This window comes from Scyliorhinus canicula, chromosome 1, assembly GCF_902713615.1.
Source record: "Scyliorhinus canicula chromosome 1, sScyCan1.1, whole genome shotgun sequence".
NCBI classification, from domain to species: Eukaryota; Metazoa; Chordata; class Chondrichthyes; order Carcharhiniformes; family Scyliorhinidae; genus Scyliorhinus; species Scyliorhinus canicula.
The window spans coordinates 3,096,160-3,115,769 of record NC_052146.1 but is presented as its reverse complement, the minus strand read 5'-3'; the positions used below and the strand labels follow the sequence as shown (position 1 = coordinate 3,115,769).

The window sequence follows — 19,610 nt, the reverse complement described above, 5'->3', positions numbered from 1 at the left end:
TTTATTTAATCTCCTCTGCTATTTCCTGGTTCCCCATTATTATTTCCCAGTCTCATTCTCTTAGGGATCTATGTTCACTTTGGTCTCTTCCATTTTATATATTTAAATAAATTCTTGCTGAATGGCCTATTCTTGCTCCTGAATTAAAAATGAAAATGAAAATCGCTTATTGTCACGAGTAGGCTTCAATGAAGTTACTATGAAATGCCCCTAGTCGCCACATTCCGCCGCCTGTTCGGGGAGGCTGGTACGGGAATCGAACCGTGCTGCTGGCCTGCCTTGGTCTGCTTTAAAAGCCAGTGATTTAGCCCAGTGTGCTAAACCAGCCCCTAAACCAGCTCCTATTATATTATTCCGTGTTCAAAATTGTTAGGGGCTTCTAAAGAGAGATATGGAGAAACTGTTCACTAGCGGTCAAGAATTAGGTCACAAATTTAAGACCATAAGACATAGGAGCAGAATTAGGCCACTTGACCCATCGAGTGTGCTCCGCCATTCAACCATGGTTGATATTTTAGATTGCTATTTAAAAATTCTGGGGTGCACGTCCTGAGAGAGGGGTGGAAATTGATTCAATACTAACTGTCAAAAGAAAATTGAATAAATATTTGAAAAGGAGAAATGATCAGCGTATCGGGGAAAGAGCAGAGGGGAGTGAGACAAATCTTACAATTCAACCATCACAGAACTGAAATGTTGCAAAGTCTCCAAAGCTTTTTGAACTTACTCGGGCCTCCGTCAGCTTCGCCACTTGCTTCAATTTTATCAATGAGATCATTTGAATTCCATTTTGTGATTTCTTGAGGGAAGATCTCCTCATTGTCTGAAAAACCTTCTGGAAAGATTAAAGAGAAATATGAGAACCAAATATGAATTATTTTGACACTTCCTAAGGCAACAAGAATTCTTTGCATGTAAACACAAAGAGAAATCAAAAAATACTTAACCTCTATGGAAAAAATGACCATGTAAGTACAGTAAGGGGGAACATGAGGCTCATTAGTCCTTATTATCAGTGACACAATGAAGTTCCAATGCACTATCCCCCTCAGTCAGCCTGCTGGGAGCAACGTCAAGCTATGATTTCCTAGCTTGTCCTTCCTTCCCTTTTTATAACCCTTGCTCTACTGGTATAATTCCCATATTCAGTGATAGAAACAGTCCTGGACAATAAGTAAATTACTGAAAATAATTAAGAGTTCAGACAGTGAAGATAGTCTGTGCGGAATCTGCATGTTCCCCCGTGTCTGTGGGGTTTCCTCCGGGTGCTCTGGTTTCCTCCCATAAGTCCCGAAAGACGTGCTGTTAGGTCATTTGGACATTCTGAATTCTCCCTGTGTAACCGAACAGGTGCTGGAATGTGGCGACTAGGGGCTTTTCAAGATAAAGATAGATAGTTTTTTGAAGAATAAAGGAATAAAGGGTTATGGTGTTATGGGAAAGTGGAGCTGAGTCCGTAAAAGATCAGCCATGATCTCATTGAATTGTGGAGCAGGCTCGAAGGGCCAGATGGCCTACTCCTGCTCCTAGTTCTTATGTTCTTTTTCACAGTAACTTGATTGCAGTGTTAATGTAAGCCTACTTGTCACAATAAAGATTATTATTAAAGGTTTGTCACTTCCCTGCTTTTGTATGAAGCCCGAGGTCCCATATGTTTTGCTAACCACTTCCTCATGTGTCCTGGCATCTTCAAAAATCTATGCACATGAACCCCTGGGTCCCTTTGTCCTGTGCACCTTTAGAACTGGGCCATTTAGTCACTTTTGCCTCTCCCCATCCCTTCAGCCAAAATACACCTCTTTTTCAGGACTAAATTCTATCTGCCACTCGTCTGCCCATTCTGCTAGCCTATCTATGTCTAGTTTCAATCAACTGCTATCATTCTCATCATCGTCACACCTCCAAGTTTGGAAAATTTTGAAATTTTACTCTGTATTCCGATATCCAAGTCATTTATACACATCAGGAAAAGCAGCGAAGCTTGGAAAACACCATCTCCGGTGTCAAAAACAACTATTTACCGGGGCGCATTGTTTCCTGTCTTTCAACCAATTCTCAATTCAAGGTGACACTGCCCATTCCATGGGCCTTAATTTTGTTAACTAGTATTTTTTCTTTATTCTTTCACAGGGTGGAGGCATTAATGGCTGAGCCAGCATTCAGGTGTGGGGCTAGGAGGGGAGCTTGTAGATTACGGTCTTTCCATGAATCTACTGATGAAAATGAAATGAAAATCACTTATTGTCACGAGTAGGCTTCAAATGAAGTTACTGTGAAAAGCCCCTAGTCACCACATTCCGGTGCCTGTTCGGGGAGGCTGTTACGGGAATTGAACCGTGCTGCTGGCCTGCCTTGGTCTGCTTTCAAAGCCAGCGATTTAGCCCTGTGCTAAACAGCCCCTTCTTGGTGGTAGAGGTCACGAATGTGGAAAGTACTGTGACAGGAGCGATGAAAAGTTGCTGCTGTGCATCTGTAGATGGTACACCCACAGTGCTGCCACTGCGCCGATGGTGAAGGAGGGAGTGAATGTTGAAGGTGATGGATGTGGTGCCAATCCCACGGGTTGCTTTGTCCTGGATGGTGTTGAGCTTCTTGCGTGTTGCTGGAGCGGTACTCATCCAGGCAAGTGGAGAGTATTCCATTACACTTCTGATTTGTGCCTTGTAGATAATAAGTCTTTATTACTGTCAGAAATAGGCTTACATTAACACTGCAATGAAGTTACTGTGAAAATCCCCGAGTCGCCACATTCCGGCGCCTGTTCGGGTACACAGAGGGAGAATTCAGAATGTCCTATTCACCTGCACGTCTTTCAGGACTTGTGGGAGGAAACCGGAGCACCCGGAGGAAACCCACGCAGACACGAGGAGAACATGCAGACTCCGCACAGACAGTGACCCAAGCGGGGACAGGCTTTGAGAAATCAGGAGGTTAGTTACTCTCTGAACAATTCGCAGCCTCTGACCTGCTCTTGTAGCCACAGTACTTATACGGCTCTTTCAATTCAATCTTTGATCAATGGTAACGCCCAAAATGTTGAAGGTGAGGGATTTCGGTGATGGTAATGCCACTGGATATCATGGAGAGATGGTTGGATCCTCTCTGGTTGGAGATGGTCTATGCCTGACACTTGTGTGGCACAAATGTTGCTTGCCACCTATCATCCCAAGCCTAAAAGTTGGGCAGGTCTTGCTGCATATGGCCAGGGACTGCTTCCATATCTGAGGAGTCACGAATGGTGCTGAACATTTAGGGGCGGCACGGTGGCACAGTGGTTAGCACTGCTGCCTCCCAGCTCCAGGGACCCGGGTTCAATTCCCGGCTTGGGTCACTGTCTGTGTGGAGTTTGCACTTTTTCCCCGTGTCTGCTTGGGTTTCCTCCGGGTGCTCCGGTTTCTTCCCACAGTCGAAAGATGTGCAGGTTAGGTGGATTGGCCATGCTAAATTGCCCCTTAGTCTCAAAAAGGTGAGTTGGGGTTGCTGTATTGCAGAGGTGGGGGCTTAAGTTAGGTGCTCTTCCCAGAGGCTTGTGCACACTCAATGGGCCGAATGGTCGCCTTCTGCACTGTAAATTCTATGATTCGATGATTGTGCAATAATGCACAAACATCCCCATTTCTGACCTTATGGTGGAGGGATGGTACTTTGTCAAATGTTTTTGGGAAAAGTCTTTTCTGGGTCGGCATCCAAGATGGGTCGTGTCAGGACTAAGACAGTCAAGAAAGCCGCCCAAGTGATCATCGAAAAGTATTCCACCTGCCTCAGCAATGACTTCCACACCAACAAGAGGGTCTGCGAGGAGATTTCCATCATCCCCAGCAAGAAACTTCGCAACAGAATTGCAGGGTATGTGACACACTTAAAGAAGCAAATTCAGCGAGGGCCTGTCAGAGGCATCTCCATCAAACTGCAGGAAGACGAGTGGGAGGGGAGGGATAACTATGTCCCAGAGGTTTCTGCTCTGGATCAGGAGATGATTGAGGTGGACCCAGACACCAAGGAGATGATTGAGGTGGACCCAGACACCAAGGAGATGATTGAGGTGGACCCAGACACCAAGGAGATGATTGAGGTGGACCCAGACACCAAGGAGATGATTGAGGTGGACCCATACACTAAGGAGATGATTGAGGTGGACCCAGACACCAAGGAGATGATTGAGGTGGACCCAGACACCAAGGAGACGATTGAGGTGGACCCAGACACCAAGGAGACGATTGAGGTGGACCCAGACACCAAGGAGATGATTGAGGTGGACCCAGACACCAAGGAGATGATTGAGGTGGACCCAGACACCAAGGAGATGATTGAGGTGGACCCAGACACCAAGGAGATGATTGAGGTGGACCCAGACACCAAGGAGATGATTGAGGTGGACCCAGACACCAAGGAGATGATTGAGGTGGACCCAGACACCAAGGAGATGATTGAGGTGGACCCAGACACCAAGGAGATGATTGAGGTGGACCCAGACACCAAGGAGATGATTGAGGTGGACCCAGACACCAAGGAGATGATTGAGGTGGACCCAGACACCAAGGAGATGATTGAGGTGGACCCAGACACCAAGGAGATGATTGAGGTGGACCCAGACACCAAGGAGATGATTGAGGTGGACCCAGACACCAAGGAGATGATTGAGGTGGACCCATACACTAAGGAGATGATTGAGGTGGACCCAGACACCAAGGAGATGATTGAGGTGGACCCAGACACCAAGGAGATGATTGAGGTGGACCCAGACACCAAGGAGATGATTGAGGTGGACCCAGACACCAAGGAGATGATTGAGGTGGACCCAGACACCAAGGAGATGATTGAGGTGGACCCAGACACCAAGGAGATGATTGAGGTGGACCCAGACACCAAGGAGATGATTGAGGTGGACCCAGACACCAAGGAGATGATTGAGGTGGACCCAGACACTAAGGAGATGATTGAGGTGGACCCAGACACTAAGGAGATGATTGAGGTGGACCCAGACACCAAGGAGATGATTGAGGTGGACCCAGACACCAAGGAGATGCTGAAGCTGCTGGACTTTGGCATCTTGGCCAATCTGCAGGTCACACAGTCTTCGGTAGGAATGGCCTTCAGGAGTCCAAGAGTCTAAAGTTTATTTGTACTACAATGTTCTATCGTTAAAAAAAGACAATGGTAAAAAAAAAATGTTTTTGGAAAATCATATAGATCTGTGTAAGATTTATAAATCCATACATGTTAAATGTTTATGGTTGGTTTGTTATGCTGTTGAGTGCCTATATAAACAGAGAGATCTGGGGTATTGAGTTAGTGATTAGGAGGCAGAGATCTGTAATGCTTCATCCTCTGACGTACAGACTCAATGGCCTCCTTCTGCAATGTAGGGGGGATTCTATGATTCTATACAAGATTTCAGAGATTCTATTTGGGTTTAGTGCCTGCTTTGAAATGATTGGATTGTGACGTGGACAGGCTCCTGGTCTTAACTGGAGTTTGATTCTCAGAAAGAGGCACAATTTTTCATCAGATGTCTGAGGCTTTAAAAAAATTCCTGCGAACGCAGCAATTTCCAGCCGCTTGCACGGCAAAGATGGGACATTTGGCAGTGGCACAAAAGATGGAGGATTCAATGATATGATTTTCACAGTAACTTCATTGCTAATGTAAGCCTACTTGTGACAACATAAAGATTATTATATTATGGGCCGATTCAAGGGTGTTCTGCAATGGGGCACAGGCCACAATACAACAGAAGATTCACAGACAAAATGAGGATGGAGACCTTTCTGTCAGATAAGACCATAAGACATAGGAGTGGAAGTAAGGCCATTCGGCCCATCGAGTCCACTCCGCCATTCAATCATGGCTGATGGGCATTTCAACTCCACCTACCAGCATTCTCCCCGTAGCCCTTAATTCCTCGCGACATCAAGAATTTATCTATCTCTGCCTTGAAGCCATTTAGCGCCCCGGCCTCCACTGCACTCCGCGGCAATGAATTCCACAGGCCCACCACTCTCTGGCTGAAGAAATGTCTCCGCATTTCTGTTCTGAATTTACCCCCTCTAATTCTAAGGCTGTGCCCACGGGTCCTCGTCTCCTCGCCTAACGGAAACAGTTTCTTTGCGTCCACCCTTTCTAAGCCATGTATTATCTTGTAAGTTTCTATTAGATCTCCCCTTAACCTTCTAAACTCCAATGAATACAATCCCAGGATCCTCAGCCGTTCATCATATGTTAGACCCGCCATTCCAGGGATCATCCGTGTGAATCTCCGCTGGACACGCTCCAGTGCCAGTATGTCCTTTCTGAGATGTGGGGCCCAAAACCGGACACAGTACTCCAAATGGGGCCTAACCAGAGCCTTATAAAGGCTCAATAGCACATCGCTGCTTTTATATTCCAACCCTCTTGAGATAAATGACAACATTGCATTCGCTTTCTTAATCACAGATTCAACCTGCATGTTTACCTTTAGGGAATCCTCGACTAGCACTCCCAGATCCCTTTGTACTTTGGCATTATGAATTTTCTCACCGTTTAGAAAGTAGTCTATGCTTGGATTCTTTTTTCCAAAGTGCAAGACCTCACATTTTCTCACGTTGAATTGCATCAGCCATTTCCTGCACCACTCTCCCAAATTGTCTAGATCCTTCTGCAGCCTCCCCACTTCCTCAGCACTACCTGCCTGACCACCTAACTTCGTATCATCGGCAAACTTCGCTAGAATGCCCCCAGTCCCTTCATCCAGATCATTAATATATATGGTAAACAGCTGCGGCCCCAACACTGAACCCTGTGGGACACCGCTGGTCACCGGCTGCCATTCCGAAAAAGAACCTTTTATCCCAACTCTCTGCCTTCTGTCAGACAGCCAATCCTCAACCCATGCCAGTAGCTCACCTCGAACACCATGGGCCCTCACCTTACTCAGCAGCGTCCTGTGTGGCACCTTATCAAAGGCCTTTTGGAAATCCAGATAGACCACATCCACTGGGTTTCCCTGGTCTAACCTACTTGTCACCTCCTCAAAGAATTCTAACAGGTTCGTCAGGCACGACCTCCCCTTACTAAATCCATGTTGACTTGTTCTAATCCGACCCTGCTCTTCCGAGAATTTAGAAATCTCATCCTTAACGATCGATTCTAGAATTTTACCAACAACCTCACAGTAGCATGGTGGTTAGCATCAATGCTTCACAGCTCCAGTGGTCCCAGGTTCGATTCCCGGCTGGGTCACTGTCTGTGTGGAGTCTGCACGTCCTCCCCGTGTGTGCATGGGTTTCCTCCGGGTGCTCCGGTTTCCTCCCACAGTCCAAAGATGTGCGGGTTAGGTGGATTGGCCATGCTAAATTGCCCGTAGTGTAAGGTTAATGGGGGGATTGTTGGGTTACGGGTATACGGGTTACGTGGGTTTGAGTGGGGTGATCGTTGCTCGGCACAACATCGAGGGCCGAAGGGCCTGTTCTGTGCTGTACTGTTCTAATTCTAATTCTAAAACCGAGGTTAGGCTAATTGGCCTATAATTTTCCATCTTTTGTCTTGATTCTTTCTTGAACAAGGGGGTTACAACAGCGATCTTCCAATCGTCCGGGCGTTTCCCTGACTCCAGTGATTTTTGAAAGATCTCAACCAACGCTTCCGCTATTTCTTCAGCCACCTCTCTCAGAACTCTAGGGTGTAACCCATCGGGGCCAGGAGATTTGTCAATTTTAAGACCTTTTAGCTTTTTTTAGCACCATCTCTTTTGTAATGGCAACCATACTCAACTCAGCCCCCTGACCCTCTATAATTTTTGGGATATTACTCATGTCTTCCACTGTGAAGACAGACGCAAAGTACTTATTAAGTTCTCCAGCCATTTCCTCGTCTCCCATCACTAGCCTTCCGGAATCAGTTTGAATTGGCCCAATGTCTACTTTGGCCTGTCGTTTGTTTCTTATGTATTGAAAGAAACTTTTACTATCATTTCTTATATTACTGGCTAGCCTGCCTTCATATTTGATCCTCTCCTTCCTTATTTGTCTCTTTGTTAACCTCTGTTTGTTTTTGTAGCCTTCCCAATCTTCTGATTTCCCAGTGCTTTTGGCCACTTTATAGGATCTCTCTTTTTCTTTGATACATTTCCTGACCTCCTTTGTCAGCCATGGCTGTCTAATCCCTCCCCGGATAATCTTTCTTTTCTTGGGGATGAACCTCTGTACAGTGTCCTCAATTATGCATACAAACTCCTGCCATTTTTGCTCTGCTGTCTTCCCCACTAGGGTCTGCTTCCAGTCGATTTTCGCCAGTTCCTCTCTCATGCCCTCGTAATTACCTTTATTTAACTGTAACACCATTACATCCGATTTTGCCTTCTCTCTTTCAAACTGCAGACTGAACTCAACCATATTATGATCGCTGCTTCCTAAGTGTTCCCTTACTTTAAGATCTTTTATAAAGTCTGGTTCATTACATAGCACTAGGTCCAGAATAGCCTGCTCCCTTGTGGGCTCCATGACAAGCTGTTCCAAAAAGCCATCTTGTAAGCATTCCATGAATTCCTTTTCTTTGGATCCACTGGCTACGTTATTTACCCAATCCACCTGCATATTGAAGTCCCCCATGATCACCATGACCTTGCCTTTCTGACATGCCTTTTCTATTTCCCGGTACATGTTGCGCCCCTGGTCCTGACCACTGTTTGGCAGACTGGCAGACTACAGGATTGGAGTGAGATCTTTTTTTAAAAATATTTCTTATTCTCCTCCTTTTTCACATTTTCTCCCAAATTTACACCCACCAATAACAAACAATAATCAGTAACAAATATGTCAATCCCCATATCAATAACACCGATCCCATCCTCCCACCAAACCCCAAACATCAGCCCGCATGTTAACATAAACAAATGACAAAAAGGAATCAGGAATCACCCATAGTCACCATTAATACACACACACCCCTCCCCCCAACCCTCCCACCCACCCCAACAAACACCCCCCCCCCCAACCCTCCCACCCACCCACCCCAACACACACCCCCCTCCCCCCAACCCTCCCACCCCCCACCCCCCCCCAACTAATGTTCGATGTTATCCAGTTCTTGAAAGTGCATAATGGATAATGCCCATGAATTGTAGAACCCCTCCATCCTTCCCCTCAGTTCGAACTTAACCTTCTCAAGGGTCAAGAATTCCAACAGGTCCCCCCGCCACGCCAGGGCACAGGGTGGAGAGGCCGCTCTCCATCCCAACAGGATCCGCCTTTGTGCGATCAACGAAGCAAAGGCTACAACAGCACGGTAGCATTGTGGATAGCACAATCGCTTCACAGCTCCAGGGTCCCAGGTTCAATTCCGGCTTGGGTCACTATCTGTGCGGAGTCTGCACATCCTCCCCGTGTGTGCGTGGGTTTCCTCCGGGTGCTCCGGTTTCCTCCCACAGTCCAAAGATGTGCGGGTTAGGTGGGTTGGCCGTGATAAATTGCCCATAGTGTCCAAAATTGCCCTTAGTGTTGGGTGGGGTTACTGGGTTATGGGGATAGGGTGGAGGTGTTAACCTTGGATAGGGTGCTCTTTCCAGGAGCCGGTGCAGACTCGATGGGCTGAATGGCCTCCTTCTGCACTGTAAATTCTATGAAACATCTGCCTCTACACCCGTTTCCAACCCTGGCTGGTCCGACAGCCCGAATATGGCCTCCCGAGGGCCCGGGTCTAGTTTCACATGCACCACTTTAGAAATTACCCTAAACACCTCCTTCCAGTAATCCTCTAGCTTTGGACAGGACCAAAACATAGGAACGTGATTAGTGCCCCCCCCCCCCCCCCCCCCCCCCCCCCCCGCAACGCTCACACACTTCTTCTACTCCTTCAAAGAATCGGCTTATCCTCGCCGTCGTGATGTGTCCTCTGTACACCACCTTTAGCTGTATCAGCCCCAACCTCGCGCACGGGGTGGAGGCATTCACTCTCCGGAGCACCTCACACCAGAGCCCCTCCTCCATATCCTCTCCCAACTCTTCCTCCCACTTTGCTTTAGAACATAGAACATAGAACACTACAGCGCAGTACGGGCCCTTCGGCCCTCGATGTTGCGCCGACCTGTGAAACCATCTGAAGCCTATCTGACCTACACTATTCCATTTTCATCCATATGTCTATCCAGTGACCACTTAAATACCCTTAAAGTTGGCGAGTCTACTACTGTTGCAGGCAGGGCGTTCCACACCCCTACTACTCGCTGAGTAAAGAAACTGCCTCTGACATCTGTCCTATATCTCTCACCCCTCAATTTAAAGCTATGTCCCCTCGTGTTGGTCATCACCATCCGAGGAAAAAGACTCTCACTGTCCACCCTATCTAACCCTCTGACTATCTTATATGTCTCTATTAAGTCACCTCTCAGCCTTCTCCTCTCTAACGAAAACAACCTCAATTCCCTGAGCCTTTCCTCGTAAGACCTTCCCTCCATACCAGGCAACATCCTAGTAAATCTCCTCTGAACCCTTTCCAAAGCTTCCACATCCTTCCTATAATGTGGTGACCAGAACTGCACGCAGTACTCCAGGTGTGGCCGCACCAGAGTTATGTACAGCTGCAGCATGACCTTGTGGTTCCGAAACTCAATCCCCCTGCTTATAAAGGCTAGCACACCATATGCCTTCTTAACAGCCCTATTAACCTGGGTGGCAACTTTCAGGGATTTATGTACCTGGATGCCGAGATCTCTCTGTTCATCTACACTACCAAGAATCTTGCCATTAGCCCAGTACTCTGCATTCCTGTTACTCCTTCCAAAGTGAACCACCTCACACTTTTCCGCATTAAACTCCATCTGCCACCTCTCAGCCCAGCTCTGCAGCTTATCTATGTCCCTCTGTATCCTATAACATCCTTCAGCACTATCCACAACTCCACCGACCTTCGTGTCATCTGCAAATTTACTAACCCATCCTTCTACACCCTCTTCCAGGTCATTTATAAAAATGACAAACAGCAGTGGCCCCAAAACAGATCCTTGCGGTACACCACTAGTAACTGAACTCCAGGATGAACATTTGCCATCAACCACCACCCTCTGTCTTCTTTCAGCTAGCCAATTACTGATCCAAACCGCTAAATCACCTTCAATTCCATACTTCCTTATTTTCTGCAATAGCCTACCGTGGGGAACCTTATCAAACGCCTTACTGAAATCCATATACACCACATCAACAGCTTTACCCTGATCCACCTGTTTGGTCACCTTCTCAAAAAACTCAATAAGGTTTGTGAGACATGACCTACCCTTCACAAAACCGTGTTGAGTATCGCTAATCAACTTGTTCTTTTCAAGATGATTATAAACCCTATCTCTTATAACCTTTTCCAACATTTTACCCACAACCGAAGTAAGGCTCACAGGTCTATAATTACCAGGGTTGTCTCTACTCCCCTTCTTGAACAAGGGGACAACAGTTGCTATCCTCAGATCCCTTCCAGTGGTGCCTTCTCCTCTTCCAAAACAGCTCCGTAAACCGCTGACACTACCCCCTTCTCCAGTCCACTTGTCGTCAGCACCTCCTCCAGCAATGTGGAGGCCGGCTCCACTGGGAAGCTCGGTATCTCCTTTCTGGCAAAATCTCGAACCTGCATGGATTTAAACATTTCCCCCTGCTCCAGCCCATACTTCGCTTCCAGCTCCTTCAGCCCTGCAAACCGACCCCTCAGAAACAAATCTTTTAGTGTCTTAATCCCCTTCTCCTCCCATTTCCGAAAATTTACATCCTACCTCCCTGGCTCAAATCTGTGGTTCCCCCGAATCGGCATTTCCCTTGACCCTGCCCCCAACCCGAAGTGTTGGCGAAACTGCCTCCAAATTCTCAATTAAGCTATTATTACCGGACTCCCTGAGTTTCCCCGGGGCTATCGGGAGCGGCGCTGTTGCTAGTGCTTTCAATCTCGAACCCCTGCGCAAACTCTCCTCCATTCTGACCCACTGGGAATCAACCCCTCTGACCCAGCTCCGCACCTTCTCCACATTCGCTGCCCAGTAATAATACATCAGGTTCGGGAGACCCAAACCCCCTGCCTGCCTTCCTCTCTGTAGTATCACCTTTCTAACTCTGGCCACCTTCCCTCCCCATATGAACGAGGTAATCCTTCCCTCAATCTCTCTGAAAAAAGCCTTTGTCAGGAAAATCGGTAGGCATTGAAAAATAAACAGAAATCGCGGCAACACATTCATTTTAACCGCCTGTACCCGACCCGCCAGTGACAGATCGGAGTGAGATCGAACAGAAGGACAATTTCAAGGAATTATTAACAGATGTCTCAGAAGTGATTGAAAATATTTTTTGATAAATTGTCCAAAACAGAACAGCCGGGTTTGAAGTAAAACACAACATGGGCAGTTCAAAAGGGGAAGATAATGATATTGATCGGACTGAGGGAATTCTACTGGTCACAAGAAGCTTCAGTCTGGTAATTGTGCATGTTGGTCAGTGGTTCCTAATCCACAGCCCAAGGAACCCTCTGGTTGAAATGTTATTTAGAGGCACTCAGTAACAAGGATGGAAGTAAAGGAATATGAAAGTTCTACTCGATTCAGGCTCAGGCTGACAAAACTAAAGTAAGTGAAAAGCGTGGTGATTCCATGCAGAATAGCTTGGGTAAGCGCACAGATGTAGTATGAAGTGGGACACTCTTGCTGCTGAGCAAGCCATCCAGGAGAAAGAACAAAGAACAAAGAAAATTACAGCACAGGAACAGGCCCTTCAGCCCTCCCAGCCTGCGCCGATCCAGATCCTTTATCTAAACCTGTTGCCTATTTTCCAAGGATCTACTTCTCTCTGTTCCCCGCCCGTTCATATATCTGTCCAGATGAATCTTAAATGATGCTATCGTGCCCGCCTCTACCACCTCTGCTGGCAAAGCGTTCCAGGCACCCACCACCCTCTGCGTAAAAAACTTTCCACACACATCTCCCTTAAACTTTCCCCCTCTCACCTTGAAATCGTGACCCCTTGTAATTGACACCCCCACTCTTGGAAAAAACTTGTTGCTATCCACCCTGTCCATACCTCTCATAATTTTGTAGACCTCAATCAGGGCCCCCCTCAACCTCCGTCTTCCCAACGAAAACAATCCTAATCTACTCAACCTTTCTTCATAGCTAGCACCCTCCATACCAGGCAACATCCTGGTGAACCTCCTCTGCACCCTCTCCAAAGCATCCACATCCTTCTGGTAATGTGGCGACCAGAACTGCACGCAGTATTCCAAATGTGGCCTAACCAAAGTCCTATACAACTGTAACATGACCTGCCGACTCTTGTACTCAATACCCCATCCGATGAAGGCAAGCATGCTGTATGCTTTCTTGACCACTCTATCAACCTGCGTTGCCACCTTCAGGGTACAATGAAATGAAATGAAATGAAATTCGCTTATTGTCACGAGTAGGCTTCAATTAAGTTACTGTGAAAAGCCACATTCCGGCGCCTGTCCGGGGAGGCTGGTACGGGAATCGAACCGTGCTGCTGGCCTGCTTGGTCTGCTTTAAAAGTCAGCGATTTAGCTGAGTGAGCTAAACCAGCCCCTAGTGAGCTAAACCAGCCCCTGGACCTGAACTCCCAGATCTCTCTGTACATCAATTTTCCCCAGGACTCTTCCATTGACCACATAGTCCACTCTTTAATTAGATCTTCCAAAATGCATCACCTCGCATTTGCCTGGATTGAACTCCATCTGCCATTTCTCTGCCCAACTCTCCAATCTATCTATATTTTGCTGTATTCTCTGACAGTCCTCCTCGCTATCTGCAACTCCACCAATCTTAGTATCATCTGCAAACTTGCTAATCAGACCACTTATACCTTCGTCCAGATCATTTATGTGTATCACAAACAACAGTGGTCCGAGCACGGATCTCTGTGGAACACCACTAGTCACCTTTCTCCATTTTGAGACACTCCCTTCCACCACAACTCTCTGTCTCCTGTTGCCCAGCCAGTTCTTTATCCATCTAGCTAGTACACCCTGAACCCCATACGACTTCACTTTTTCCATCAACCTGCCATGGGAAACCTTATCAAACGCCTTACTGAAGTCCATGTATATGACATCTACAGCCCTTCCCTCATCAATTAACTTTGTCACTTCCTCAAAGAATTCTATTAGGTTTGGAAGACATGACCTTCCCTGCACAAAACCATGCTGCCTATCACTGATAAGTCTATTTTCTTCCAAATCTGAATAGATCCTATCCCTCAGTATCTTCTCCAACAGTTTGCCTACCACTGACGTCAAGCTCACAGGACTATAATTCCCTGGATTATCCCTGCTACTCTTCTTAAACAAAGGGACAACATTAGCAATTCTCCAGTCCTCCGGGGCCTCACCCGTGCACAAGGATGCTGCAAAGATATCTGTTAAGGCCCCAGCTATTTCGTCCCTCACTTCCCTCAGTAACCTGGAATAGATCCCATCCGGACCTGGGGACTTGTCCACCTTAATGCCTTTTAGAATACCCAAAACATCCCCCTTCCTTATGCCGACATGACCTAGAGTATTTAAACATCCATCCCTAACCTCAACATCCGTCATGTCCCTCTCCTTGGTGAATACCAATGCAAAGTACTCATTAAGAATCTCACTCATTTCCTCTGACTCCACGCATAAATTCTTTCTTTTGTCTTTAAGTGGGCCAATCCTTTGTCTAGTTACCCTCTTGCTCCTTATATATGAATAAAAGGCTTTGGGATTTTCCTTAACCCTGTTAGCCAAAGATATTTCATGACCCCTTTTAGCCCTCTTTATTGCGCGTTTAAGATTTGTCCTACTTTCCCGATATTCCTCCAAAGCTTCATCAGTTTTGAGTTGCCTCGATCTTATGAATGCTTCCTTTTTCATTTTAGCTAGTCTCACAATTCCACCCGTCATCCATGGTTCCCTAACCTTGCCATTTCTATCCCTCATTTTCACAGGGACATGTCTGTCCTGCACTCTAATCAACCTTTCCTTAAAAGACTCCCACATTTCAAATGTGGATTTACCCTTAAACAGCTGCTCCCAATCCACATTCCCGAGCTCCTGCCGAATTTTGTTATAGTTGGCCTTTCCCCAATTTAGCACTCTTCCTTTAGGACCACTCTCGTCTTTGTCCATGAGTATTCTAAAACTTACGGAATTGTGATCGCTATTCCCAAAGTAATCACCGACTGAAACTTCAACCACCTGGCCGGGATCATTCCCCAATACCAGGTCCAGTATGGCCCCTTCCTGAGTTGGACTATTTACATACTGCTCTAAAAAACTCTCCTGGATGCTCCTTACAAATTCTGCTCCATCTACGCCTCCAACACTACATGAGTCCCATTCAAAATATTGGGGAAGTTAAAATCTCCCATCACAACCACCCTATTGCTCCTACATTGTTCTATAATCTGTCTACATATTTGTACCTCTACGTCACGCTCGCTTTTGGGAGGCCTATAGTAAAGTCCCAACAATGTTACTGCACCCTTCCTATTTCTTAGCTCTACCCATATTGCCTTAGTGCTCGAATCCTCCATCGTGCCCTCCTTAATCACAGCTGTGATATCATCTCTGACCAGTAATGCAACTCCTCCACCCCTTTTACCTCCCTCTCTATCCCTCCTGAAACATCTATACCCTGGGATATTTAGTTGCCAGTCTTGCCCATCCCTCAACCAAGTCTCAGTAATACCAATAGCATCATATTCCCAGGTACTAATCCAAGACCTAAATTCATCTGCCTTACCTGCTACACTTCTCGCATTAAAACAAATGCACCTCAGACCACCTGTCCCTTTGCGATCATCATCTCTTCCCTGTCTACTCTTCCCCTTAGTCACATTGAGTTTATTATCTAGTACCTTACTGGCTTTAGTTGCTGCCTCTTTACTGACCTCTAACTTCCTAATCTGGTTCCCGTCCCCCTGCCACATTACAAAGGGACAAATCAAATTGGACATTCAACATGATAAAGCAATTGTCTTTGGAAAGTTAGTAGATTTGTAATTTTAAAAGCCTGATTGGGTAAATTGGCTCACACAGTGGCACAGTGGTTAGCACTGCTGCCTCTCAGAGGCAGGGACCCGGGTTCAATTCCAGCTTTGAGATGTTGTGTGGAGTCTGCACGTTCTCCCCGTGTCTGCGTGGGTTTCCTCCGGGTGCTCCGGTTTCCTCCCACAGTCCAAAGATGTGCAGGTTAGGTGGATTGGCCACGATAAAGTTGGGAGGGGTTACTGGGTTATGGGGATAGGGTGGACATGTGGGCTTAAGTGGGTTGGTCTTTCCAAGGGTTGGTGCAGACTCGATGGGCCAAATGGCCTCCTTCTGCACTGTAAATTCTATATTTTATCACACTTCTTCAGTAATCTCTTCAATAGGCTTTGCGTACTCGGCAGTGGCATAGTGGTATTGTCTAATCCAGAGACCCAGGATAATGATCTGGGACCTGGGTTCAAATCCCACTCTGGCAAGTGGTGGAATTTAAACTGAGTAAAATATCTGAACAGGCGCCAGAATGTGGCGACTAGGGGGATTTTCACAGTAACTTCATTGCAGTGTTAATGCAAGCCTACTTGTGACACTAATAAAGATTATGATAATTATTGTTATCTGTACCTTGTGCATCGAAGAATTCATCATCCGAGCTGTCATCAGAATCTCGAGCAATGCTCTGCATTCGCCAGTCTGCTATATTGTGACGTGAAGGACTAGCTGAGAAACAAAGAAACATCTGTCAGAGGAAAACCTACCACTAATATAAGAATGGTGCAGCAATAGTAACTGCTGAAAGGTGGCATTATAAAGTTGCCACGTCACTTGCACATTTATATCACACATATCCATGAACTCAGTGGAAAGAATGCAAGTAATATTCTATACATCAAAACACTGAAGTGCAATGTTTGTTCTCTTACATGAAGCAGAAGGGAAGAATATTTGGGCTGTTCAATTTTTTGGTTTATGGCTCTTTTCCTCCTAAGTTGTCAACATGGTGAAATATTTACAGCATCATGTACTAAAGCAAAGGTCACAGGAGCCTCTGTACATAAACTAGCAATCAAAACCCATTTACCTGCTACCTTACTGTTAGAATTAGTTCATTTACTGTGACGGCTGGTCTGTGTTTAGATTAAAAGCTCAAATGCCCAGCTGTAATTTGGGTATTTCAGCCACCTGATGCTGTTGCCGGGGTCACTCTGCATCAGGCGCTGGTTCAACTGTCCCAGCGTTGCTGCTCTGTTTGAGGTACAAACAGTGAATGCTGAGAGATGATTTCCAATGGTCACAGTCTCAGGATAAACAACTGACCATTTAGACTGAGATGAGAAATTCCTTTACTCAAATAGCTTGATCTTGGTTTCGGACAAAGCTCAGCACGACATCAAAAACCGAAGGGCCTGTTCTGTGCTGTACTGTTCTATGTTATAAATAGATGTAATTGAGTCGTAGATGTTTACAGCATGGAAACAGGCCCTTCGGCCCAGCTTGTCCATGCTGTCCAGTTTCTATCACTAAGCTAGTCCCACTTGCCTGCATTTGGCCCATATCCCTCTATACCCACCCTGCCCATGGAACTGTCTAACTGCTTTTTAAAGGAAAAAATTGTACCTGCCTCTACCACTGCCTCTGGCAGCCCGTTCCAGACACTCACCACTCTTTGTTGAAGAAGTTTCCCCTCTGGTCTCTTTTGTATCTCTCACCGTAAACCTATGTCCCCTACAGTAAGAAGTCTTACAACACCAGGTTAAAGTCCAACAGGTTTGTTTCAAACACTAGCTTTCGGAGCACTGCTCCTTCCTCAGGTGAATGAAGAGGTAGGTTCCAGCTTTAACATACCTCTGGATGGGACATACCTCTTCATTCACCTGAGGAAGGAGCAGTGCTCCGAAAGCTAGTGTTTGAAACAAACCTGTTGGACTTTAACCTGGTGTTGTAAGACTTCTTACTGTGCCCACCCCAGTCCAACGCCGGCATCTCCACATCTATGTACTCTAGTTCTAGACTCCTCTATCTTTGGGAAAATATGTCGACTATTTATCTTATCTATGTTCCTCATTATTTTATAGACTTCTATGAGATCACTGCTAAGCCTCCTTCGTTCCAGGGAAAAAAGTCCTAGTCTATCCAACCTCTCCTTATAACTCAGACCATCAAGTCCTGTAGCATCCCTGGAAATCCCTTCTGCACTCTTTCCAGTTTAACAATATCCTTCCTATAATAGGGTGACCAGAACTGAACACAGTATTCCATGTGTGGTCTGACTAAAGTCTTGTACAACTTCAACAAGACGGCACAACTCCTGTATTCAATACTCTGACCAATAAAACCTAGTATGCTGAATGCCTTCTTCACCACCCTGTCCACCTGCGACCCCACCTTCCAGGAGCTATGAACCTGTACCTCTAGATCTATTTAGAACATAGAACATAGAACAGTACAGAACAGGCCCTTCGGCCCTCGATGTTGTGCCGAGCCATGATCACCCTACTCAAACCCACGTATCTACCCTATACCCGTAACCCAACCCCCCCCCCCCGCCTCAACCTTACTTTTTAGGACACTACGGGCAATTTATCATGGCCAATCCACCTAACCCGCACATCTTTGGACTGTGGGAGGAAACCGGAGCACCCGGAGGAAACCCACGCACACACGGGGAGGACGTGCAGACTCCGCACAGACAGTGACCCAGCCGGGAATCGAACCTGGGACCCTGGAGCTGTGAAGCATTTATGCTAACCACCATGCTGCCCATGTAACTCTCCCCAACTCCCTACCTAACTGAGTAGGTCCTGTCCTGATTTGATCAATCAAAATGCATCACCTCACATTTATCCAAATCTGCCATTCATCCGCCCACTGGCCCAATTGGTCAAGATCCTGTTGGAATCTTATATAACCTTGTTCAAAGGGCTGTAAATCTTTATAATTCTCAACCCAGAGGGTTGTGGATGCTGGTCATTGAATATATTGAAGGGTGGTCTAGACAGATTTTTGGTCTCACGGGGAATGGAGGGATCTGGGGACTGTGGAGAAATATGGAGCTGACGCCCACGACCAGCATTGATCATATTGAATGATGGGGCAGGATTGATGACCATGAGATCTACTCCGGCTCCTATTTCATATGTTCTTATGTACAGTAAAATTGTGATATGTCCAACTTAAATTCATCAACTATCTCCGCCCACATAATAGCAAATCTCATACAATGATGCCCAGGATAAACTGAAATTTAACACTTAACTCCGCGTGAGCCAAACCTGTCTAAGCTTTCCATTTAACCGCGCTGACCAGACAAGACTTCAAAATCCTGGAGCGCAGGAATACCCATCATTTGACATCAATACCTCCCTGCCTGCGAAAGGATGTGCAAACCCTGCGAATCTGGCTAAATCTGTGAGAAAATTAAAATGTTGTCAATCAGACAGAAGATGAAGTTGATGCAGCAAGTGAAAAACTGTGGCGTGAAGTGGAAAGTGGACATTGTTAAAAAGTGGCAGGTTCCATCGATTTTCTCCACCATTATGAAACACAAAGCAAAACCCTGGAACAGTTTGACAAGCAGGCATTCTCTCCAGTAAGGAAGAGGTTAAGGACTGCTGCTTTACTTGATGTTGAAGAACATAGAA

General features: G+C 46.3%; 2 protein-coding genes across 4 annotated transcripts in view; one reads left to right on the top strand and one right to left on the bottom strand.

The window, feature by feature from the left end:
* LOC119967898 (membrane-associated phosphatidylinositol transfer protein 2) overlaps window positions 1-19,610 on the bottom strand; it is a 157,107-nt gene that overhangs the window by 104,282 nt on the left and 33,215 nt on the right. For 2 of the 3 annotated variants that reach the window (XM_038801090.1, XM_038801156.1), the window contains exons 2-3: window positions 16,594-16,689; window positions 728-835 (exon numbers count right to left, since the gene is read on the bottom strand). In XM_038801090.1, coding sequence (XP_038657018.1) covers window positions 728-835; window positions 16,594-16,689 — 204 coding nt within the window. The remainder of the gene's footprint in view (window positions 1-727; window positions 836-16,593; window positions 16,690-19,610) is intronic. The other variant, XM_038801029.1, reaches the window with a different exon arrangement.
* On the top strand, window positions 3,677-5,120 carry LOC119968670 (40S ribosomal protein S17-like). Its single transcript, XM_038801299.1, has 2 exons — window positions 3,677-3,982; window positions 5,003-5,120. The coding sequence occupies exons 1-2, from the start codon at window positions 3,692-3,694 to the stop codon at window positions 5,111-5,113; spliced, it is 402 nt and encodes a 133-aa protein (XP_038657227.1). The 5' UTR covers window positions 3,677-3,691; the 3' UTR covers window positions 5,114-5,120.